General features: G+C 61.8%; 2 protein-coding genes across 2 annotated transcripts; both read right to left on the reverse strand.

Annotated features, from left to right (window-relative positions):
- Positions 1-1,177: 1,177 nt before the first annotated feature.
- LOC309415026 (solute carrier family 22 member 6-B-like) lies at positions 1,178-7,451 on the reverse strand (the record flags this gene model as incomplete). The annotated part of the gene is made up of 9 exons (XM_082012413.1): positions 6,787-7,451; positions 6,597-6,700; positions 6,028-6,182; positions 5,082-5,250; positions 4,781-4,904; positions 3,737-3,846; positions 3,111-3,325; positions 2,178-2,286; positions 1,178-1,385 (listed from the first exon to the last, which is right to left on the reverse strand). The coding sequence occupies exons 1-9, from the start codon at positions 7,162-7,164 to the stop codon at positions 1,178-1,180; spliced, it is 1,572 nt and encodes a 523-aa protein (XP_081868539.1). The 5' UTR covers positions 7,165-7,451.
- A 3,702-nt stretch (positions 7,452-11,153) lies between these two features.
- Positions 11,154-22,705, reverse strand: LOC309415005 (uncharacterized protein; the record flags this gene model as incomplete). Its single annotated transcript, XM_082012390.1, is given in 21 exon segments — positions 11,154-11,229; positions 11,514-11,717; positions 11,805-11,913; positions 12,155-12,369; positions 12,675-12,790; positions 13,564-13,687; positions 14,300-14,468; positions 14,550-14,704; positions 14,793-14,896; positions 15,353-15,719; positions 17,875-18,078; positions 18,188-18,296; positions 18,755-18,969; positions 19,794-19,909; positions 19,992-20,115; positions 20,201-20,213; positions 20,216-20,368; positions 21,012-21,095; positions 21,098-21,165; positions 21,271-21,374; positions 22,037-22,705. Coding segments are annotated over 21 exon segments (3,498 nt in total).
- Between the last annotated feature and the right edge of the window lie 2,634 nt (positions 22,706-25,339).

A 25,339-nucleotide genomic window follows, 5' to 3' on the forward strand; every position in this document is an offset into this window, starting at 1 on the left:
GTAAAAACTGCCTATTTAGGAGCTCGGATGTGGCTTTTCCGAGGGCTGCTGCTGTGGTTCTGCCGCCCTCTTCTTTGGGGTGAATAAACCCAACGTAGCTGCTTGGATGTGGCTTCTCTGAGGGCTGATAGTGAGGTTGTGCTACCCTGTTTTTTGGGGTGAAATCTGCCCCGTTCGGGGCTTTTGCCACTCGCTGACCTCGGCTTGACGTGAGAATTAATCCCTTTGCAGATTTATTTTGCAGCTAAATCGCCCGAATTGGGGCAAAGGCCGGAGCTCGAGAGCCAGGACCCCGGCGTCCGGGTAATATATAGAGGAAATGAATCCTCGTTACCCTCCTTTTGGGGGTGGGGGGCTTAGGGTGGGGGTCCCCCAACGCCTGGGGTCCCTGGGGAGGGTCCCCGGGGGGGAAGCGCTCGATTCTGAGCACCAACGTTGCGATGAGGTTTTATTGGGATTCAATAAATAGCGTCCGGGTGGGGGGTGTCGAGCGTGGGGTGGGGGGGACGTGTCATCCCCCGGGGTCCCATCCCCACTGGCCCAATGAGACCCGGGGGTCCCCGATGCCCGTCCTCTTCCCCCCTCAGACGCCGGCCTTGGCCTTGGTGGCACTCAGGGGGACAGTGACCTCCTCCTCCTTGAGGTGACCCGCTCTGTGAAGAGAAACCCCAAAACCTCCAGCTCTCCCCCAAAACCTCCAGCTCTCCCCCAAAACCTTCATCCCTCCTCACCCCAAAACCTCCAGTTCTCCCCCAAAACCTCCAGTTCTCCCCCAAAACCTTCATCCCTCCTCACCCCAAAGCCTTCAACCCTTCCCAACCCCACAGTCCTTGTCCCCAACCCACAACCTTTGTCCCTTGCCGACCTCAAAATTTTGGCTCTTCTCACCCCAAAACCTTTGGGGTCTCACCCCGAGACCGTTGGCTCTTCCCACCCCAAAATGCTTGTCCCCAACCCCAAAACCTTCAGCTCTTCCCACCTCGAAACCTTCACCTCCCCCTCCCCAAAACCCTTGGTCCTCCCCACCCCAAGACCTTCAACCCTTCCCACCCCAAAACCTCCTGGGTTCCTCCCAGAAAGGGATCGTGCCCTAATATGGGGACATCCCCCACCTTGTGTCCACCCCGCGAGGGTCGGGGAGAAAAAGGGGGCCAAGGCCACCGCACGGGGCGGCCCCTCACCGTCTCTCGACGTCCTTGACGGTCTCGGGCAGGGGCACGTTGCGGGTCTCGGGCAGGAAGCAGGTGGCGATGGCCGAGATGATGGGGGCGGCCCCATAGATGACGAGGGGCAGCGCCGGGGTGACGTCAGCCGCCATGCGCACCAGCGGGGCCACCATCCCCCCCACGCGGGCCATGGTGCCCCCCAGGCCCATCCCCGTCTGCCTGCGCCGGGGATAGGGAGCGGATGGACGGACGGAGAGGTGGTTGGACGGGTGGAGGAGTTGAGGGATGGAGGGCTTGATGGTGGATGGACGGATGGATGGATGGATGGTTGGAGGGTTGAGGGATGGAGGGCTTGGTGGTGGGTGGATGGATGGATGGTTGGAGGGTTGAGGGATGGAGGGCTTGATGGTGGGTGGATGGATGGAGGGTTGAGGGATGGAGGGCTTGGATGGATGGATGGAAGGTTGAGGGATGGAGGGTTGAGGGATGGAGGCCTTGGATGGATGGATGGAGGGTTGAGGGATGGAGGGCTTGGATGGATGGATGGAAGGTTGAGGGATGGAGGGCTTGATGGATGGATGGAGGGTTGAGGGAGAGCTTGAGGATGGATGGATGGAGGGATGGAAGGTTGAGGGATGAAGGGCTTGATGGATGGATGGCGGGTTCAGGGATGGTTGGATGGAGGGTTGAGGGATGGTTGGTTGGAGAGTTGAGGGATGGAGAGCTTGAGGATGGATGGATGGATAGTGGATGAGTGGATGAAGAGGTGGTTGGATGGCTGGAGGGGTTGATGTTGGATGGATGGTGAGGAGGGTTGGATGGATTGGGGGCTGAGGAATGGAGGGGTGGGGGTGGTTGGAAGTACGGAGGAGTTGAGGGATGGAGGGGTTGGTGGTGGGTGGGTGGAGGACGACTCGGTAAGTGGGTTGGCAGACGGATGAGTGGGGGGCCGGACCGAGGGGGGGGGGGGGCCTGCGGTGCCAGCACCCCCCGCGGGGGATGGCCACCCACCTGATGACGGTGGGGAAGAGCTCCCCGGAGAAGATGTAGGCGCAGTTGAAGGAGGCAGCCAAGGCGCCCTTCCCGATGACGGCCAAGGCCATGCGCAGCGGCTGCAGCTCTGGGGACGGGGACGGGAGGTCTCGCACCTCCGGCCCCCCGACGGCTCCCCGGCGACCCGCTGAGGGTCCTCCTTCCTCCCGACCATCCCCACAACGTCCTGCCATCCTCCACCGCTGTCCCCCCCGCGCACCCCGGCGTCCCCCCACCCCTCTGCGTCCCCCCTCTTCCCTCCAGCCCTCCAACCTCCAGCCATCCTTCCACCCTCTGTCCCTCCAGCCCATCATCCTCCAGCCTCGGGCCCTCCAACTTCTCTCCACCTTTCTACCTCTTCTTCCTCCATCCCATTGTCCTCCATCCCATTGTCTTCCATCTGTCTGTCCTCCTGTCTTCCATCCCATTGTCTTTCTTCCATCCCATTGTCTTTCTTCCATCCCATTGTCCTCCATCCCATTGTCCTCCATCCCATTGTCTTCCATCTGTCTGTCCTCCTGTCCTCCATCCCATTGTCCTCCGTCCCTCCATCCTATTGTCTTCCATCTGTCTGTCTTCCTGTCCTCCATCCCATTGTCCTCCATCCCTCCATCCCATTGTCTTCCATCTGTCTGTCCTCCTGTCCTCCATCCCATTGTCCTCCATCCCTCCATCCCATAGTCTTCCATCTGTCTGTCTTCCTGTCCTCCATCCCATTGTCCTCCATCCCTCCATCCCATTGTCTTCCATCTGTCTGTCCTCCATCCTATCATCCTCCATCCCATTGTCCTCCATCTGCCCATCCTCCACCCCATTGTCCTCCATCCCTCTATCCCATTGTCCTCCATCCCATAGTGTTCCATTGTCCATCCTCCACCCTGCTGTCCTCCCTCCCTCCCTCCCGGCACCCACCCATCGGCACGATGATGTTGGCGAGGATGCAAATGCCGGCGAGCGCCAAGGAGCCACCCTGGGCCACCCGCCGCCCCACGCAGCTGATGGCCAGCACCGAGGCCAGCTTGGCCGGGATGTCCACAGCCCCGAAGACCAGCTGGCTCAGGTAGATGTCCACCCCGAAGCCCTGCAGATCCATGGCCAGCCCGTAGTAGGCGAAGCTGGTGGAGAACCTGCCCCAAAACCCAACGTTTCAACACAAAACCCACCAGTCGTGGCCAAGCGGGGACCAATGAGGTGGGGTTTGACCTCAATGAGGTGGGGTTTGGCCCCAATAAGGTGGGTTTTGACCCCAATGAAGTAGGGTTTGACGCCAATGAGGTGGGATTTGACCCCAGTGAGGTGGGATTTGACCCCAGTGAGGTGGGATTTGACCCCAAAAAGGTGGGGTTTGACCCCAGTGAGGTGGGATTTGACCCCAAAAAGGTGGGGTTTGACCCCAGTGAGGTGGGATTTGACCCCAAAAAGGTGGGGTTTGACCCCAGTGAGGTGGGATTTGACCCCAGTGAGGTGGGATTTGACTCCAGTGAGGTGGGATTTGACCCCAAAAAGGTGCATTTTGACCCCAAAATGGCCCCACTTGCCAGACGAAGGAGACGCCACAGGAGACCGTCCTCATCCCCGGGGTGCGGACCAGGGCGGCCACAGCCCCCCCCGGCAGCGGCGGCTCCCGGCGCACCAGCGCCTGCAGCGCCTGCGGGAAGGGGGATCTGGGGAGATCTTGGAGGGATCGAAGGGGGGGATCCAGGGCATGGGGGGGATCTAGGAGGGGTCCAAGGGATCCAAGAGGGGATCCAGGGGATAGGGGGGATCTAGGAGGGGTCCAAGAGGGGATCCAGGGGATAGGGGGGATCTAGAAGGGTCCAAGAGGGGATCCAGGGGATGGGGTGGATCTAAGAGGGGTCCAAGAGGGGATCCAGGGGATAGGGGGGATCTAGAAGGGTCCAAGAGGGGATCCAGGGGATAGGGGGGATCTAGAAGGGTCCAAGAGGGGATCCAGGGGATGGGGTGGATCTAAGAGGGACCTAGGAGGGATCCAAGGTGGGCATCCAGGGGATGAAAGGGATTTAGGAGGGATCCAAGGGGTCCAAGAGGGGATCCAGGGGATGGGAGGGATCTAGGAGGGGTCCAAGAGGGGATCCAGGGGATGGGGTGGATCTAGGAGGGATCTAGGAGGTGTAACGGGGACCTGGGTGGAGCTAGTGGGGTGGGTGGCATCTAGAAGAGGTAGTGGGGAATCTCGGGAGGGGTCCAGGCGATCTGGAGGTGATTGGAGGGATCTAGGTGGGATCAGAGGGGAGTTGGAGGGATACTAGGGGTCTCGGGGGGATCCAAGTGACCTGAAAGGATCAGGGGAGTAGGGAGATCTAGGAGGGACACAGGATGTGGGGAGGAATCCAGGTGATCTAGAGGAGGTCAGAAGTATCTAGGAGGGGTCGAAGGGGGTCTGGGGGAAATGGGGGGATCTAAGGCAGAACGAATGGGTTCTGGAAGGATTTTGAGGGATCCAGTGGGATCTGGGGGGCATCTGGGGGGTTATGGGGCTGTAGGAGAGGATACAAGGGAACGGGGAGGGGATCTGGGGGGGATCGGGGGATCTGGAGGAGCTCCAGGCAGCCCCCCATCACCTCCTCACTGAGTTTGTCCCCCTCCTCCTTCCTCCCGTTGACGCGGGCGACTTTGCGGAGCCCCTTCAGCGCCAGGTCGGGTCTCCCCGAAATCACCTGCCACCGGGCTGACTCCACGAACAGCCTTGGGGGGGGAAGAGGCGTTTTGGGGGGGACCCAGGTGTCGGGGGGGGGTCCCTGCTCCCACCCTACACCTCCCACCACCACCCCCCATGGATTCCAGGCACCCCGGCATCCGCCTCCCCACGCAACCCAGGAGGACGGGGGTGGGCGGCCGCCCTGACGCCGGGGTTCCCCGTACCAGGAGTAGAGGAAGAAGAGGAAGAAGGGGAGGGAGACGACGAGCTGGAGCCAGCGCCAGCGAGGGAGGCCGAAGGCCGCGGCCGCCAGCACGAACTGCCCCAAGGTGTAGCAGTAGCCGTTGATGGTGCCCACCACGGCACGCGCTTCCGTCGGGATCCACTCCATGCCTGCGGGGATGGGGGGGCCCATCCCATGGGATAGGGCTGAAGAGGGATATCTGGGTCCTGCCCGTGGGGTGGGGGTGGTGGGGTTGGAGACCGGATGCCTGGAGCCTTCCCAAAGGTCAATGGTGGTAGAGCCAAGCATGGGCCTGTGGGTCCCTCCCGTGGGTCAGTGGCAATGGGGTTGGCCCCCGGGTCCCTCCCGTGGGTCAGTGGCAATGGGGTTGGCCCCCAGGTCCCTCCCGTGGGTCGATGGCAATGGGGTTGGCCCCCGGGTCCCTCCCGTGGGTCAATGGCTGTGGAGTTGGCCCCCGGGTCCCTCCCGTGGGTCAGTGGCAATGGGGTTGGCCCCCAGGTCCCTCCCGTGGGTCGATGGCAATGGGGTTGGCCCCCAGGTCCCTCCCGTGGGTCGATGGCAGTGGGGTTGGCCCCCGGGTCCCTCCCGTGGGTCAGTGGCAATGGGGTTGGCCCCCGGGTCCCTCCCGTGGGTCAGTGGCTGTGGAGTTGGCCCCCGGGTCCCTCCCGTGGGTCAATGATGGTGGGGTTGGCCCCCGGGTCCCTCCCGTGGGTCAGTGGCAATGGGGTTGGCCCCCGGGTCCCTCCCGTGGGTCAGTGGCTGTGGAGTTGGCCCCCGGGTCCCTCCCGTGGGTCAATGATGGTGGGGTTGGCCCCCGGGTCCCTCCCGTGGGTCGATGGCAGTGGGGTGGGAGCCCGGGTCGCCGGGTGCTCCCCGTGGGGCAGGGTGGGCGGGAGCGAGCGCGGACCCCGGGGCGCCCCGCTCACAGAGGGAGGCCGAGTTGAGCGAGACCCCCGCCATGGCCAGGCCCGCCAGGAAGCGGCAGAGACAGTAGACGGTGAAGGTGGGGGCGGCCGCGGTGCCGGCCCCCGTCACCCCCAGCTGCAGGTAGCACCAGGTCAGCAGCGCCCGGCGCCCGAACCTGCCGGGACACAGCGCTGGGAGCACTGGGATGGGGGGTGGGACGAGACGTGGGGTACTGGGGGCGCTGGGATGCTGATATGGGGCGCTGGGACAGGGGGATGAGGCGCTGGGGGTGGTGGGATGGGGGGATGTGGGGTGCTGGGGCCACTGGGATGGGGATGTGGGCACTGGGATGGGGACGTGAGGCATGTGGGACACTGGGATGGGGAATACGGGCACTGGGAATACTGGGATGAGTGACTTGGGGGCAGTGGGGACGCTGGGACAAACTATACTGGGACAGACCCACCCCAGGGGCACCAGGGACACTGGGACATCAGGAGCCAGAGGGAGGAGAGGACATCCCTGGGCGTACCCCTCCCCTTTCCCCGCTCCCAGTTCATCCCAGTACAGCCCCGGGGTGCTCACGCACTTGTCGGAGAGGACCCCGAAGAGGCCAGAGCCCAGGAGGATCCCGGCCATGTAGATGGATTGGGCCACCTGCCTCAACCTCTTGGACTCACACACCAGGTCCCACTGCCAGCAGGAGAGGATGTGGGGGTCACCACCCGGACACCCAGGTCCCCCCCATCCCGCCGGGGGGGCTGTGGGGCACCCCTCACCTCCGTAACGATGGTGTGAGCGAAGACGCCGTCGTGGTAGGTCCAGCCGTCGCGGCAAGGCTCGGTGGCCGCCCCGTTGGCCGTGCCGTTGAGCGTGCCGTTGACCTCCAAGAGGTGCCACTGGGGTTCCACGTAGCGGCGGCAGCGCTGCAGGCGGTGGCGGCTGTCCGAGGGGATGGAGACGAGGAGAGGGACATCCCCGGCGCTGTCATTGGCCATGGGCCGAGGCCGGCAGTGGTGCTCGGGGATGCCGGCGGTGAAGTTCTGCAGAAGGTTGTGGCTGGCCAGCATGAGCAGTGGAATGGCCAGGGCGGCCACGTAGGTCACCTGGAAGCGGCCCATCCCGCCCAGGCGGGCCAGCAGCTCCACGAAGGTCATGGCGGGACGAGGGATGGAGCTGGGGGGGTAGCCCAGGTCAGCTGGGGGGTGGGAGGAAGAGAAGAGGTTGGACGGGCCAAGGAATGGGCTGGGAAAGGCCAAGGAAGGGCCGAGGGGTGGTTTGGAGGAAGGAGTGGGGGTTGGATCAGAGGATGGGCCAAGGGATGGATGAGGAACGGCCACGGGGTGGGCGGATTGGATGGTCCTTTAATGGATGGATCTAAGACTTGGCCAAGGGATGGCCAAGGGACGGCCGAGGAACGGCCGAGGGTAGTTTGGATGGTCCTTTAACGGATGGATGTAAGGATTGGCCGAGGGACGACCAAGGGACGGCCGAGGAATGGCTGAGGGTGGTTTGGATGGTCAGTGAGTGGGTGGACCCAAGGATGGGCCGAGGGTTGGCCGAGGGGTGGCCGAGGGATGGCCGAGGGTTGGCCAACGGGTGGCTGAGGGGTGGCCAAGGGATGGCCGAGGGTTGGCCAACGGGTGGCTGAGGGATGGCCGAGGGTTGGCCAACGGGTGGCTGAGGGATGGCCGAGGGTTGGCCAACGGGTGGCTGAGGGATGGCCAAGGGTTGGCCGAGGGTTGGCCAAGGGACGCAGCAGAGGAAGGTCCGAGGAGCAGCAAAGGGGCGGGGACAGTGGAGGGAGAAGAGCGGGATTGGCCGAGGGACAGGACTGGGTGTGGCCAAGGATGACGAACGGGTGGCGGGGCCAAGCGACGGAGAGGTGACGAGGGATGGGGAGGGATCGAGGGACTGAGGAGGGAACCAAGGAGCCTCTGTTGATCATCTGTTGATCAATATCAATCCATTGATCGGTCTCTCTGTCGGTTTATCAATAGGGTCTATTGATCTATCGATTGATCCGTCCATCCATCTACCGGTCTCTCTACAGGTCTGTCAGCTGGTCTATCGACGTACCGGTCTGTCAGGCTTTCTCTTGATCTATTGATCTGTTGGGTGCGCTATCGATCTATCAGTGCCCCCATCAATCAATTGATCTGTCAGTCTATCGATCTGCCGGTCGCTCTATCGATCCCTCAGCGGCACTATCAATCTGTCGGTCTCGATTGATCTATCGGAGTGATCTGTCAGTCAGTCAGTACCTCTGTCAATCTGTTGATCTATCAATCCATCTATTGATCTATCGATCAATCTATCGATCTATCGATCCAATTGATCACTCTACCTATCATCCTATCAATCTCAGTCTCCAGTGACCCATCAATCATTGATTAGTTACTTCTTGCCCCTTGCCGCTCTCCCTTCTCCTCCCTCCCCTCGCGTTATTGGTTGATCGGTCAATCGATCAATCGATCCTCTCTCCCTTCTGTCCTACCGCTCCCCCCAGGGGTCCCTCCCTCGCGATCAATCGATCCCTACCTGCTGTTCTACTCCTCCTCTCCCTCTCTCTGCCGCTCGCTCGGTCTCCGGCTCGGTCTCCCCGGCCACCCGCTGTCTGTCCGTCCATCCCTCCGTCCCTCCCTTCCTCTGCCCCTCCCACTCTCTCTTTCTCCAGCCCTCCCTCACCCCTCCGTCAATCAATTGATCAATCGATCGATGGATTTCTCTGGCGTCCACGCCAACCCTCAGCCAGCTGGCGGATCCGCCCCCCCGGCCCATCTATTGACTCCTCACCCTGTCAATCAATTGATTTATCTGCTAATCTCCATAGGCCTAGTGATCAATCTATTGATCTCCCCCTCTATTGATTGATCTATGGGTCTCCCTGTTGATCAATCCAGCAAGCTCTTTCCCTATCGATAAATTATTGATCTTTAGATCTCTATTACCTCTAACGTGCTGATCATCAATTAGTCCATAACCTCTCTATTTATTTATTAGTTTATTGGTCTCTATGTTTCTGTTGATCAATTTATTGATCGGTCTATTGTTCTACAGCGTCTCTATTGATCCATCTGATGGTCTGTGTATCTCTGTTACCAATAAACTGATCCATAATCTATTCATTGATCACTCTATTGGTCTGTGTTTTTCTCCTGATGAATCTATCAAATCACGATCAATCTAATAATCCGTCTCTCTATTGATCAATCTATTGGTTTATAATCTTTCTATCGATCAGTGTATCTTAATCTCTCTATCGACCAGTCTTTTGGTCTAGAGTTTTTCTACTGATTGATATATTGACCTTTAATCTCATTATTTACTGATCAACCTATTGACCTATAATCTATTGATCAACCTAATGATCTTAAGCTATCTATTGACTGGTCTATTGGTCTCTATTGATCAATCTATCAGCTTTAATCTCATTATCGATCAATCTATTGACCTATAATCTTTCCATTGATCAATCTTTATTGATCAGTCTGTTGAGCTTTAATCTCAACCTGTTGACGTATAATCTTTCTATTGATCAATGTATCAATCTGAATCTCTCTATTGATCAATCTCTTGACCTATAATCTATTGATCAGTCTTTCTCTCTATTGATCAATCTCTTGACCCATAATCTATTGATCAGTCTTTCTCTCTATTGACCAATCTCTTGAGCTTTTCTCTTGACCAGCCCGTTGGCCTCTCTCCCCCGATCAACGCCTCGATCTCTCTATTGATCCACTCACGTGTCCGTCGCTCCAGCTCTCACCCGGACTCTCCCAGCACTAAATCCCGCTCCCCGGAGCCGTCTGCCGGCAGCTACCACCCCTCGGCCCTGCGGCTGCCCATGGCCACAGCCCTGTCCCCGTCCCCGTCCCTGTCCCCGCTCCTATTTAAAGCCACCCCCGGTCCCAGTTAACGTTTGACTCCAGCAGGACCAGGTCCCACCACGGGTCAGTGGAGACGATCGTCAGGCGGAAACGCGGGTGCTGGCCATGCCAGCCCCGAGCCAGGGATGCCCGATGGCTCCCGGGGGCCATCCCATCCTTTCCATCCTCTTCCTCACCGAGGAAATCCCCGACCCCAGGTGGATGGGGACCCCCAAAACCACCCCCGGCTTGTTTTCGCCATCCATGGTGGATGATTCCATGGGGCAAAGTCCTCGGGGGCCCTGAACCGGATCCCTGTGAGCCCCTTGGACCCCGGGGCAGGAGGGCAGCGGGAGGCAGTGGAGCGTAGGCAGGAAGGGGCAGCGACCAAGGGACTTGGGGGGCAGCTCGGGGGGCAGGACACCCGGCTCCTCGCTGGATGGGTGGTCGGAAAGGAGGGTGCGGTGGGTGTCGGGTGGATGGATCTCGGGGTCCCTGGGTCCTTGGGATCCCTGGGCACACCAACATGTGGGTCCTGGGGGTCCCTGGGTCCTGGGTTCCCAGGGCACCCGGACACGTGGGTCCTGGGGATCCCTGGGCACCTGGACACGTGGGTCCTGGGGGTCCCTGGGCACCCAGACACGTGGGTCCTGGGGATCCCTGGGCACCCGGACACGTGGTCGTGGTTGTCCCTGGGCACCCGGACACGTGGTCCTGGGGGTCCCTGGGCACCCAGACACGTGGGTCCTGGGGGTCCCGGGGCCCTCCCCGCTCTGGAGTGTGACCCTCCCTCCCTTGCGGCTCGGGCGCAAGCGGCGGGGAGGAGGGGACAGCGGAGGGGGGACGCGGTGCCGAGGCCGCAGCGCCCCGCTGGGTCCCATATTTGCCTTTGGGGCGGGACGGCCAAGCTGCGCGGGACCCCCCGCGGCCGTGGGAAAACAACCCCCCCCACCCCCCCACCCCCGCCCTCCCGCCGGCCGCGTTTCAGACGATTTTTGCTTTTATTGTTTTTATTCCAGCACAGAAGAAAACAAACAAAAAACCCAAAAACAAAACCCCAAAACCCACTGTCCTGTGAAGCGGCAGTTTGGGGGGACACCACCCCCCGGCCCTGCGCGGAGAGGGGGGCGCCTGGGTCCCCTCCTCAGCCGCGCGAGGGGGTGGCCGCGGTCTTCCGGGGGCGAGGGGATGCACCCCCCAACCCCGCTGCTGTTGCTTCGTCCGTTGGGTACGTTGAGGTCTGGGGGGGCCGGGGGGGACCCCCAGGGGGGTCGGCACTAGCAGGGCCCCGTGGTGCCGCTGGGCTGAAGTGGGACCTGGAGATGTTGGGCTTCGTCCTTCCGGGGCTGGGCCCTGGGGGCAGAGCGAGGTTTTGGGGGCCCAGGTGGGTTTTCATGCTGCTGTTCCCCCTCCTGACCCCCTGACACCCACCCAGCCGCCATCGGAGACATCCGTCTGTCCATCCGTCACCACACACAACCATCCTCCATCCACCCATCCAACCGTCCATCCATCCATCCATCACTACACACAACCCTTCCTCCACCCATCCACCTCCATGCCCAACCAATCCTTCTCTCCCACCACCCCTCCCCACCACCATCCCTCTGTCCCCCACCTCGTCCCACCACTCCCACCTGCCCTCCACCTCCTCCACGGTCTCAGGCAGGGCCGTGTCCCGTGTCTCTGGCAGGAAGATGGCCACCAGCCCCGACACCACGGGGGCTGCCCCGTAGATGATGAAGGGCAACGCGGGGAAGACCTCACCCGCCATCTTCACCAAGGGGGCCGTGATGCTGCCCAGACGGGCCATGGTGTTGGCCAACCCCATGCCCGTCTGCCTGTGGGACACCGAGAGGCCTTGAGGGACCAGCCTGCGTGGTCACGGCCACCCCGTCACCTCCCGCAACCTGCCCCCGACTCCTTACCGAATAACGGTGGGGTAGAGCTCACCCGTGTAGAGGAAGACGCAGTTGAAGGATGCGGCCAAGCAACCCTTCCCAAAGACGGCCAGGGCTGTCCGGAGCGTCCGCAGGTCTGTGGGGAGGAGGACAGGACATCTGGGACACGCTTTGGTGTCACTAGTTGGAGTTGGGTTGGGTTGACGGCGAGTGATGGAGGGAGGAGACCCCAAAGACCAGGATTTCAGGCAAATCACCCATCAAAAGCTAAAACCTGGGAGTTGTGTTAATGGTTTGAGTTTGTTTTGTCCCTCCCACGTGGTGCCTTTTGTGCTGGAGATGAAGGGGACACCACTGCCACCGCCCCGCGCCCTCACCTCGTGGCACCAAGATGTTGGCCAAGATGGCCAAGCCAGCCAGGATGAGGGCAAGGGACTGGGTGAAACGTCGCCCCACGAAGGTGATGGTGAGGATGGAGACCAGCTTGGCCGGGATGTCCACGGCCCCAAAGACGAGCTGGATCACGTAGATGTTGAAGTCAAAGTTTTGCAGGTCCATGGCCAGCCCGTAGTAGGCGAAGCTGGTAGAGAACCTAGGCCAAGAAGAGGTGTGGGGGGGGCCAAATGTCACCAGTGGGGAGGTGCAGGGTGGGATGTGGGGGTCACACACCATCCCCTGGCCTGCGGGATCCAGCCAGGAGGTCTGTCCCCCTTTCTGGAGCGCGTGTGGGCCAAGAGACCTCTCTTGACAAAGTCCCGCACTGTGACTCAGTTTCCCTTTCCGATAAGGACCCAGCCAAGGTGGGCGCTTGGGGATGGGTGGAGGGGCAGGCAGCGGGATGGCTGGATCAACACCTGGGGGGACGGATGGACAACCCCCCACCACTGCCGGGCGTACCACACGAAGCAGAGGCAGCAAGAGATGCGGCGCACGACGGGCGTCCGGACCAGATCAGCTACCGTGTGGCGGCTCTTCGAGGAAACCATCTCCTTCTGCATGTAGGACCTCAAGGCCTAGAGGGAGAGGCGGGGCCCTGGGGTGGGGACAGGGCCCTGTGGTCCCTCTTCTCGCCGGGGACCCAGGGGTGGGAGGAGCAGAGAGGGGAACCAGGATGGAGCTGGGGCGGGGGGGCTTAAGCCTTGGGGAGGTGGGTGGGAGGAAGGACGGAGGGACGGACAAACAGATGGTCAGATGGATGGAGATGGGGGACGGAGGTGGTGGAGATGGAGATGATGGAGACGGAGATGGAGGTGGTGGAGGTGATGGAGACGGTGGAGGTGGAGATGGTGGAGATGGAGGTGGAGATGGAGATGGTGGAGGTGGAGATGGTGGAGATGGAGTTGGAGATGGAGGTGGTGGAGGGGATGGAGATGGTGGAGGTAGAGATGGGATGGTGGAGGTGGAGATGGTGGAGATGGAGATGGTGGAGGTGGAGATGGTGGAGATGGAGTTGGAGATGGAGGTGGTGGAGGGGATGGAGATGGTGGAGGTAGAGATGGGGATGGTGGAGGTGGAGATGGTGGAGATGGAGATGGTGGAGGTGGAGATGGTAGAGATGACGGAGATGGACAGTTGTAGAAGGGAAAGGGTGGATGGCTGGATGCAGATGGTGATGGATGGACAGTTGTCTACGGCAATGGACGGTTGTTTAAGGGGTTGGAAAGATGGGTGTAGGGGAAACCCACTGTTGGCCCTCTACATGAGGGCCAGGAGAGTGGGGTCACTTCTCCCCCCCACCATAAAACACCTCGGAGATGCCCCAGTGGTCCCGGCCAGAGCCTTTTACTTCTATGTCAAGCTTGTCCCCTTCCTCCTTCTTCCCATTGATCCTGGCCACTTTCTGGAGCTCCTTCAGGGCTTGGTGGGACTTCCCCACCATGACCAGCCAGCGAGCTGACTCTGTTAACCACCTGCGGGGCAGACGGGGGCAGATCCCAAGGATCATCCCACCACCCACTGACCCTGCCGTCCCTCTGGTCATCTCTCCATGCTTCCACCCATCCACCCAACCCTCCATCCACCCAACCCTCCATCCACCCAACCTTCCATCCATCCAACCCTCCATCCACCCAACCCTCCATCCACCCAACCCTCCATCCACCCAACCCTCCATCCCTCCACCCAACCCTCCATCCCTCCAACCCTCCATCCCTCCATCCATCCAACCCTCCATCCATCCATCCAACCCTCCATCCCTCCATCCATCCAACCCTCCATCCCTCCATCCATCCAACCCTCCATCCATCCATCCAACCCTCCATCCATCCATCCAACCCTCCATCCATCCATCCATCCATCCATCCATCCATCCCTCCATCCATCCATCCATCCATCCATCCACCCAACCCTCCATCCACCCAACCCTCCACCCACCCCCACACCTTCTATTCATCCGTCCATCCATCTTCACACCCACCTTCCCTTCTACCCACCCACCCGTGCAACCCTCCCTCCCTCCATCTGTCCATCCCTGCATCCATCCCACCAGCCACGCCGCCGTTCCTCCTCCTCCTCCTCCTCACCACGAGTAGAGGAAGAAGCAGAAGAAGGGCAGCGACACGGTGAGCTGCAGCCAGCGCCAGTCAGGGACGGCGTAGGCGATCCCGGCCAGCAGGAACTGCCCGGCGGTGTAGCAGTAACCCATGAAGGTCCCCACGAGCGCCCGGGTGCGAGTGGGCATCCACTCCAAAGCTGCGGAGACACGCAATGACACGGAGCAGCCCAGGAGCGTCCCCCAGGGCCGGTTCCGTGGGGCTGGTGGTGGCCACGTACAGAGGGAGACGCTGTTGAGGACGATGCCGGAGAAGGCCATGCCCGTGAGGAAGCGGAAGAGGCAGTAGACGGTGAAAGTGGGGGCGAAGGAGGAGCACGTCCCCATGGTGCCCATCTGAAGGTAGCACCAGGTGAGCAGCGACCGGCGGCCGAACCTGGGCGGCGAGGAGGAGGAAGAGGGGGTGAGACAACCCCCACGACGCTGCTCCACCTCCCCACGGGGACGGGGTGTCCCCCCCTCACCTGTCCGAGAGGCCCCCAAAGACGATGCCGCCCACCAAGACGCCAGACATGTAGAGCGACTGGGCCAACTGCTTCAGACCCCGGGAGCCGCACACCAGGTCCCACTGCCAAGGGACGAGGGCGTGGGGTGGGACAGAGATCGGGGAAGGGTCCCCTCTGGCCTCCCTCCTGCCCCACAAAACTGGCCGTGGCGGCCGGTAGGGTTGATCCAACACAACAGCCGACAGATGGCCGATGGGAACACCAAGAAGGTGCTGATAAACACTTGGCGTCCTTCCCAGCATTCCCATGGCTGGAAGCTCCTTCCAGGGGTCATCTGGCCCCTTTTGGACCCCCTTGATGGCCACCAACTCCCCCGTCCCCCCCTTTCTTGTCCTGAGCTCTCACGCCGTTGAGTGCCTCCACCAAGGGTTGAGTGGGGAAGACGCTCCAGTTGGAAGAAGTCAAGGTCGTGATGACAGCGGACCCTTCGCCGGTGCCTCAAGGTGGAAACCGGACACAGGATTGGGTGAAATGTGCCACCAGCCCCAAATACCACGCTGTGGCCGCTGCCACCCTACCTCAGTGATGATGGTGCTGGTGAAGACGCTGCGGTCGTAGGTCCAGCCATCGTGGCAGGGTTCCGTCTCCGGCCAGCTGCTGTTGGGAGCCGAGCCGTTGGCCTCCAAAAGCCACCACTGTGGTGTCACGAAGCGCCGGCACCGCTCGCCGTGAGGAACCGAGACCTTCAGCAGGTCCTGGAGGTCGAGACCGGTGGCGTTGGCCTCCCAGCGAAGCCGGCAGTGATGGTCGCTGGTGGCGGCCGTGAAGTTCTGCAGAAGGTTGTGGCTGGCCATCATGAGGACGGGCAGGGCCAGGAGGAGCACCGAGGCCACCTGGAAGCGTCCCATGCCCCCCACGTGCTCCAGGAGGCCGGCGAAAGCCATGCTGCCACCGTGAGCCCCCGGGAACGCCCCACAGCCATGCACACACGCCCCACGCTCGCAGAGCCCCAAAAGGGATGGATTTCACCCCAAAAATGCTTCTCTCGCTTCCGCAGTGTCCTCACTCCACAAGCACCAGGGATGGTCTCCTATATAACCCGGCCGGCGGCTGTTTTGGGTTAATATTTGACATCTGGGGTGGGTTTTTTTGGTGGTTTTCCAGCAGGACATCGGCAAAAGTGCAGGCAAGGGCAGCGCCTGGTCCGGGGTGGCCACCAAGCGCCAACAAAGGGTGGCCAGAGCCAAATCCACGGGCCTCCCCTCCTTGTGGCAGCAACGAAAGCCCCCAAAATAGGGCAAAACTAGAGCAATCTGGGGCGGGAAGAAAAAAAAAATCTCTTTTTTTTTTTTAATCATTATTATTTGTTGCTTTTTTTGAGGGGAAAAGGCAGCTTTCAGAGAGGGGCCACCCGGGAGCAACCGCCTCCACCTTGGGGTACGTTCGGGTGGGCACCTCGGAGAGGGGAGGGGGTCTCCTGTATGGCCTTCGCCGGCCCCGAAGGGTTAAATTGTTCTGATTTTTGGGGTCGAAAGGGAAGCGAAAGGTGCTGACGGAGGCGGCCCTGCTTAGGTCAGCGCCTTCTCCGCCTGGGGAAGCCGGGGGTTAATTTTTGATGGGGTTCAGACCAACGAGGGGGTTGATGGGGCCAAGGGCCACCTCGGGCAGTGGGACCAAGGGCGGGGTGGGGGGGGGGGGAAGTCAGGGAAGGGGCGTCATGGCGGCAGCCCCATGGGTCGCTGGGAGGGGGCTGGATCTGGGAGGTGCTCGTGATTCTCCCTACCCCCATTCTCTGAGATTTGGGGGACCCCTCTGCCGGGACAAGAGTTGGGTGGGTTTGGGCTTATTGGGTGTTGTCTCGTTGGAGGTGACCTCCAACAAGGGGGTTCTTGGGCGTCACCTTGTTGGAGGTGACCTCATGGACAAGGTTCTCAGGCATTGGCCTATTGGAGGTGACCTTGGGGACACGGTTATGAGGTGTCACCAGAGGTGACCTCCAACATGGGGGTTCTTGGGCGTCATCTTACTGGGGGTGACCTTGGGGACACGGTTATGGGGTGTCACCGGAGGTGACCTCCAACATGGGGGTTCTTGGGCGTCATCTTACTGGGGGTGACCTTGGGGACACGGTTATGAGGTGTCATCAGAGGTGACCTCCAACATGGGGGTTCTTGGGCGTCATCTTACTGGGGGTGACCGTGGGTGGGCTCAGATAACACCCCGAGACGCTGTCCCCAGCAGAGCTGCTTTATTCCTCCGAGGACGTCTCCTGCCCCACGCAGGGAGGTCACCAGCTGTGGGGCAGGCAACCAATTTGTACCCATCCCCAAACGAGGTGGGACCCACAGGCAGGGTGGGTGCTGGTGGCCAGGCGCAGCATGTGTGTGTGTCCCCCACGCTCCATGGTCCTTCAGGCCTCCTTCTGTGGGGCCTTGTCCTGGGGCTGGAGGGGAATCTTCTCTTTGGGGTCATCCGTCTTCTTCCGTTTGGCCCTGGAGGGAGGAAGATGAGGAGGAGGAGGGTCTGTGGGGCAGGGCGGGATGCAGCACCCACTGACAGGGTGGGAAGCAGCCCAGCTTGCACCATGTCCATACATCTGTCCATCTGTCCAGACATTCAGCCACTCACGTCACTCGTTCTTCTGCCAACACACCCACGCACTTGTCCCTCAACACATACATCTGTCCCTCCATCTTTCAGTTTGTCCATCCATCCATCATCCATCCATCCATCCATCCATCCACCCACTCATCCATCCATCCATCATCCATCCATCATCCAACCATTCATCATCCATCCATCATCCATCCATCCATCATCCAACCATCATCCAACCATTCATCATCCAACCATTCATCATCCACCCATCATCCATCCTTCCATCATCCATCCTTCCATCCATCCATCCTTCCATCCATCCATCCTTCCATCCATCCATCCTTCCATCCATCCATCCACCCACCCATCATCCATCCACCTACCCATCCGTCATCCACCCATTCATCCATCATTCACCCATCCATCATCCATCCATCATCCAACCATCCCTCATCCATCCATCCATCATCCATCCATCCACCCCCTCCTGCCACACACCCACCTGCTCTCCACCTCCTCGATGGTGTCGGGCAGCGGCGTGTTGAGGGTCTCTGGGAGGAAGCCGGCCGCCACAGCCGCCACCACGGGGGCCACCCCATAGACGGCAGGGGGCAAGAAGGGGTAGTACTCATCCATCATCTTCACCAGCGGCGCCACGATGCCGCCCACTCGGGCCATGGTGCTGCCAAAGCCCAGCCCGGTCTGCCTGCCGGCGCCGGAGGGGGGTCAACACGGGGCAGGGACCACCTTGGGGGTGTCACGGGCAGGTGACGGGGGACCTGCCCCACCGTGGGGTCGTGGGGACGGGGTTTTACCTGATGGGGGTGGGGTAGAGCTCGGTGGTGTAGAGGAAGACGCAGTTGAAGGAGGCGGAGAGGCAACCCTTGCCGATGACGGCCAGCGCCGTGCGCACCGTCTGCAGCTCTGGGGCAGAGAGAGGGACGGGGTGGACTCTGCCTTCAGGCAGGAGCCACCTCGGGGCTGGGGTGATGGTGGGAAGGAGAAGGAAGGGAGGACGTAGGGATGGATAGACGGATAGCCAGATAGGCAACGGGATGGATGGATGGAGACGTGGAGGATGGACGGATGGACGGACAGACGGATGGACGGAGAAGTGGGTGGTGAGATGGTGAGCCGCCATCCTTGGCGATACTCAGAAGCCGTCTGGACATAGACTTCAGCTCTAGGTGGCCCTGCTTGAGTGGGAGGGCTGGACCAGACGACCTCCAGAGGTCCCGTCCAACCTCAACCGTACTGTGGGTGAGTGAGTGGGGGGCTGGATGGGCAGGTGGTGGGATGGATGGAGAGATGGATGGAGAGATGAGAGCGTGGGTGGCTGGACAGAGCAGTGCAGAAGACCCCCAGCACTCCGTCGCACCCACCTGTGGAGACAAAGATGTTGGCAATGATGACCAGCCCCGCCAAGAAGAGGGCCACCATGAGTGACACCCGCCGGCCGATGTAGCTCAGGGAGACGGTCACCACCACTTTGGCCGGGAAGTCAACGGCACCAAAAATCACCTGGATGAGGTAAATGCTGACACCGAAGTTTTGCAGGTCCATGGCCAGCCCGTAGTAGGAGAAACTGATGGAGAACCTGGAGCAGGGCAGAGAGCGGCACGGACCTTGAGGTGGCGTCACCTCCCTGGGATGTCACCATCGCATGGGACAGGGCAGGGAGCTCAGAGGGAGGAGAAGAGGGCTGTGGTACAGTTGGACGGCTGGATTCACCGACTGTCTGTCCAGCTGTCCGTCATCCACCCATCCATGCATCTGGCCAACTCTCCAACCATCTGTCCATCCACCCTTCCAGCCATCCTTCCATCTTTCCTTCCATCTGTCCATCCTCCCAACCATCCGTCCATCCTTCCAACCAACCATCCATCCATCCTTCCAACCAACCATCCTTCCAACAACCCACACACCCATCCATCCAACCACCCTTCCATCCATCCATCCATCCATCCATCCATCCATCCATCCATCCATCCATCCATCCACCCTTCCATCCACCCTTCCACCCTTCCATCCATCCATCCACCCTTCCATCCATCCATCCATCCACCCTTCCATCCACCCTTCCACCCTTCCATCCACCCTTCCATCCACCCTTCCATCCACCCTTCCACCCTTCCATCCATCCACCCTTCCACCCTTCCACCCTTCCATCCATCCATCCACCCTTCCATCCATCCATCCACCCTTCCATCCATCCATCCATCCACCCTTCCATCCATCCACCCATCCACCCTTCCATCCATCCACCCATCCATCCACCCTTCCATCCATCCATCCATCCACCCATCCATCCATCCACCCTTCCATCCATCCACCCTTCCATCCATCCATCATCCACCCTTCCATCCATCCATCCATCTCTCCACCCCTCCCTCCCTCCCCACCAGACTCCCCCGGCCCCACCAGACGATGGAGAGGCAGAAGAAGATGTGGCGGATGACCGGGGTCCGGACCAGGTCGGAGATGGTGTAGGAGGATTTCAGACCTGCCAACTCCTCCTTCATGTTGGACCTCAGGATCTGGGATGGGCGGAATCGGGAGAGGTTGGCGGGGGATGGGGTGGGGAACCAAGACCCCCCTCGCCCCCTGGGACCACCATACCTCCACCGTGATCTTCTCCCCTTCCTCCTTTCTCTTGTTAATCCTGGCCACTCGCTGCAGGACCTTCACGGCCCTCTCGGCCTTCCCCGAGAGCACCAGCCAACGGGCGGACTCAGCCAACCACCTGCAGTCAGCGAGGGGGAAACTGAGGCACGGAGAGAGCCCCACATGTCCCCATGGCCTTCCCCAAGGCACCCCAAGCGTCCTACCAGGAGTAGAGAGGAAGACGAAGAAGGGCAGGGAGACGGTGAGCTGGAGCCAGCGCCAGTGCGGGACAGCGTAGGCCACGCCAGCCAGCAGGATCTGGCCCAGGGTGTAGGCGAAGCCAGTGATGGCCACGGTGATGGCGCGGTAGGGCGTGGGGATCCACTCCACCACTGCAAGGGACCACGGGGAGACGTCTGACGTGGTGCGTCCCCCTCCGGGACCCTCCGTCTGAAGGTGGCCTCTCCGCCCACGTCCGGATGCAGCCGCACCGCGGGGCCCCATCCGCGGCCATGGTGATGCCCCATATTGACCAGCAGGATGTCCATCAGCAGCCACAGGGACGTCTCCACCCCTAGAGAGGGCGATGTCCCCAAACCACGGCCGTTGGGGACATCTGCATCCATGGCCTCAGTGACGTCCCTCTCCGTGGCCACGGTGACGTCCACATCATGGCCACGGTGACGTCCACATCCATGGCCACGGTGATATCCCTCTCCATGGCCACGGTGATGTCCACATCCATGACCACGGCAGCATCCCTCTCCACGGCCACAGTGACATCCACATCATGGCCACTGGGACGTCCACGGCCGTTGGGTCATCCCCATTGTCCCCACCCGCAGCCACGCCGGCCATCCTCATCGCTGTCCCCAACCACGGTCGTTGGGGACATCTGCATCCACGGCCACGGCAGCGTCCCTCTCGATGGCCACGGTGATGTCTCCATCCACGGCCGTTGGGTTGCCCCATCCGCGGCCGTGCCGATTGTCCCCACCCAGGTCCCCGTGGTCATCCTCACCCCTGCCCCCTCACCCAGGCAGGTGATGCTGAGGCCGAAGCCGGAGAGGGCCATGCCACCGGCGAAGCGGAAGACGCAGTAGGACGCGTAGTTGGGGCGAAGGCCGTGCACGTCCCCATCACCCCCAGCTGCAGGTAGGACCACATCAACATGGCCTTGCGCCCAAACCTGCAACAGGGAGGCACCGGGTGCCACCGGCTGCCACCGGGTGCTGGCCTGCCCAATGCCCCGTGGGGAAACTGAGGCACGGGGAGGGGTCTCTGCTGCCCTCACCTGTCCGAGAGGCCCCCCAGGACCAGGGCGCCCACCAGGACCCCAGCCATGTAGATGGACTGGGCCATCTGCCGGAGCTGCCGGTAGCTGCAGACGAGGTCCCACTGCGGGGACGGGGACGAGGTGAGGACGATACGTCCTCTCCTGCCACCCCTCAGTCCCTCTTCTCGCCGCCAGCCACCCGTTCCGCACGTCCCCCCCGCACCGGCCCCATAGCCCCATCTTCTCCACACGGCGCCATCTCCATCCCCCCGACCCGATTCGGCTCCATCTCCACCTTCTATCTCCATATGGCTCCATCTCCATCCCCCCAACCCTATAGGGCTCCATCTCCACCCTCTATCTCCATATGGCTCCATCTCCATCCCCCCAACCCTATACGGCTCCATCTCCACCTTCTATCTCCATATGGCTCCATCTCCATCCCCCCAACCCGATATGGCTCCATCTCCATCCCTCCAACCCTATAGGGCTCCATCTCCTCCCTCCATCTCCCTATGGCTCCATCTCCATCCCCCGAACCCTATAGGGCTCCATCTCCTCCCCTCCATCTCCCTACGGCTCCATCTCCATCCCTCCAACCCTATACGGCTCCATCTCCCCGCTCCATCTCCCTACGGCTCCACCCAGCCCATACGACTCCATCTCCATACGGTTCCATCCCTCCCTCGCCCTGTCCCCCGCCTTGGAGATGTCGGTGGCCCCGCGGATGCCGCGGTCATCTTCCCACCCTCCGTCCCGCCCACCTCCCCCTCCCCATGCCCACCTCGGTGACGATGGTGGCCACATAGACGCTGCGGTCGTAGTCCCAGCCATCCTGGCAGGGCTCGGTGGGCCGGGGGCCGGTGCTGCCGTTGGCGGGGGACGAAGCCACGTAGCGCCAGCAGGACCCCAGGGTGGCATCGGGAGGCCCCAGGGTGCCGTTGGACCACTCCAGGGTGGCACCAGCAGGCCCCAGGGTGCCGTTGGAGGACCCCAAGGTGGCATCAGGCTGGACACGAGTGCCATCAGGGGACCCCGGCGTGCCATCAGGGGACCCCGGCGTGCCATCAGGCGTGATGCGGGTGGCACCGGGGACACGGGTGCCACCGGCGGACCCCAGGTCGCCATCGGGGGACCTCAGGGTGGCACCAGGAGACGCCGGCGTGCCCCCGGGAGGCCTCAGGATGGCGTCGGAGGACCTCAAGGCGCCGTCAGAGGGGCCAGCAGGGGCGGCTCCGGGCGGCCCCGGGGTGGCATCGGGGACGCTTGGGGTGACGTCGGGACCGGGGACGGCGGCGGGGAGACGGCAGCGGTGGGGGGGGACGGCGGCGGTGAAGTTCTGCAGCAGGTTGTGGCTGGCCATGAGCAGGATGGGCACCGCCAGCAGCGCCGTCTGCAGCACCTGGAAGCGTCCCAGCCCCCCGACCTGCGCCAGCACGGCCCCGAACGGCATCCTGGGGCGCGGGGACGGCGTCACCCCCGGGGGGCACCCGTCAGCCGCGGGGACACGGCTGTCCATCCACTCTTCCAGCCATCCTTCCATCTTTCCTTCCATCTGTCCATCCTCCCAACCATCCATCCATCCATCCTTCCTTCCAACCAACCATCCATCACGGCGGGGACGCCGTGACCCACGGCGGGACCATCGCCCACGGGGACACCGGGGCATGGGGACACCACCGCCCACAGGGACACCACAACCCATGGGAATAATCATCAATGGGGACACCACCACCCCCAGGAACACCACCACCCATGGGGACACTGTCATTTAGAGGGACACCATCACCCCCAGGGACACCGTCACCCGTCAGGGAGACCATCACCCGTTGGGACTCCGTCAACCACAGGGACACCGTCAGACACGGGGACATCAGGGCATGGGGACAACACACCCACGGGGACACCATCACCCCTGGGGACAACCACCCCTGGGGACACCACAACCCATGGGGACACCATCACCCACGGGGACACCACCACCCCGGGGGACACCACCACCCATGGGGACACCATCACCCATGGGGACACCACCACCCATGGGGACACCACCACCCATGGGGACACCATCGTAGGGGACATGACCACCCAGGAGGCCATGGGACACGCGTGCCCTGAGGACACAGGTCAGACACCAGGACGTGGGGACAGGGGACACGAGGACGGGGACCAGGACATGGGGACACAGCCGAGGGGAGCCGGCGGCCACCGTGGCCATGGAGCAGACTAGGACGGCGTCACCACTTGCGTCACGCGTCCCCAAGCCCTCCTGATGTCCCCACCCCCTCCCAGCGTGTCCCTGTCCGTGCTCCACCTCGGCGCGGCGCCCCAGGGACGGGGACATCCGGCCAGCTGCAGCTCCCGTGTCCCCGTGGTCAAGGGTCCCGTCTCTGATGTCCCCAGCATGTCCCGGTCCCGTGTCCCCCGGTCCCCAGGGCACCCCCACGCCCCTCGGTGTCCCAAAGCTGTCCCCAGTGTCCCCTGGGCCCCGACCCCTCCTCAACGTCCTTGACCCCTTGATGTCCACCTTGTGTCCCCAACCCTTCCCGTGTCCCCCCCGTGATGTCCCCAACCCATCCCCATGTCCCCAACCCATCCCATGGCCCCTCCACAATGTCCCCAACCCATCCCCATGTCCCCAACCCATCCCACGTCCCCCCCGCGATGTCCCCAACCCGTCCCCCTGTCCCCACCATGCCCCTCCTCAACGTCCCCAACCTGTCCCAGTCCCCTCTCTGATGTCCCCAACCCATCCCACGTCCCCTCCACTATGTCCCCAACCTGTCCTGGTGTCTCCAACCCACCCCGCATCCCCCCTGCGATGCCCCCAACCCATCCCACGTCCCCACCACACCCCTCCTCAACGTCCCCAACCTGTCCCAGTCCCCTCTCTGACGTCCCCAACCCATCCCACATCCCCCCGGTGATGTCCCCAACCCATCCCCATGTCCCCAACCCACCCTGCGTCCCCCCCGCGATGCCCCCAACCCATCCCCATGTCCCCAACTCATCCCACGTCCCCTCCACAATGTCCCCAACCTGTCCTGGTGTCCCCAACCCACCCCGCGTCCCCCCCGCGATGCCCCCAACCCGTCCCCCTGTCCCCATCATGCCCCTCCTCAACGTCCCCAAGCCGCCCCGCGTGCCCCCGCCCGGGCCCCCCGCGGTACCTGGCCTCCTCGGGGTGACGCCCCGGCCCCGGGGTCCCCCCGGCCGCCGGCCCCTTATATAAGGCGAAAAGCGGCTCTTTTGGTTAAAGTGTCACCGGGATTAGGCCGGGGGGGGAGGAGGCAGATTCCAGCGCCGCGGGCGCTCGGACGCCTGGGGCCACCGGACGCCTGGGTCCCCCCGCCCGCCGGCCCCACGCGTGCCTGAGGGGCCTATAGAGCCCCTAGAGAGCCCCTATGGGGGGGTGGTATATAGGGTCCCTATAGAGCCCCTATAGCTCAACCCCCACGCTGTCAGAACCGCCCCTGACCCAGCTGTTGGCCCCGCTATAGACCCCCAGTAAGCCCTACGTGACCCCGATACTGTCTATAGGGGCTATATAGAGCCCTACACACTCCCCCAGGGCCCCTATAGATGCCTAGGGTGGCCCACTAGCCCTCTAAAGATCCCCCATAGCCCCTCCAAAATTTTCTGTGGGACCCTATAGACCACCTAGTAACCTACAGGCCACCTAAAGTAACGCCCTATTGAGTTCCTCCAAGATGCCCCTATACATCCCTTACAGACATCTATAGATCCCTTACATGCCCCTATACATGCTTACAATCTCTTGTGTGCTCTCACAAAGCCCATACAGACTCCTATAGATTCTCTATAGACCTTTACAAATCCATACAGCTCCCCCCATACGTCCTGTGGGCCCTCCCTACTATCCCCTATGGGCCCCCTATAGCATCCTGTAGATCACCTGCGGCCCTGTAAGCTCCCATATGGGCTCCTATAAACCCCTTCTGAGTTCTTATAGATCTATATAACCCCTCTAAGAGCTCCAACAGGCTCCTATAGATCCCCTACAGGCTCCTGTAAACCCCTATAAACCCTATTATGGCTTTCTATAGGTGTCTATATCCCCTTGGAG

The sequence above is a fragment of the Phaethon aethereus genome (assembly GCF_964289735.1).
Source record: "Phaethon aethereus genome assembly, chromosome: 37".
In the NCBI taxonomy this organism is placed as follows: domain Eukaryota; kingdom Metazoa; phylum Chordata; class Aves; order Phaethontiformes; family Phaethontidae; genus Phaethon; species Phaethon aethereus.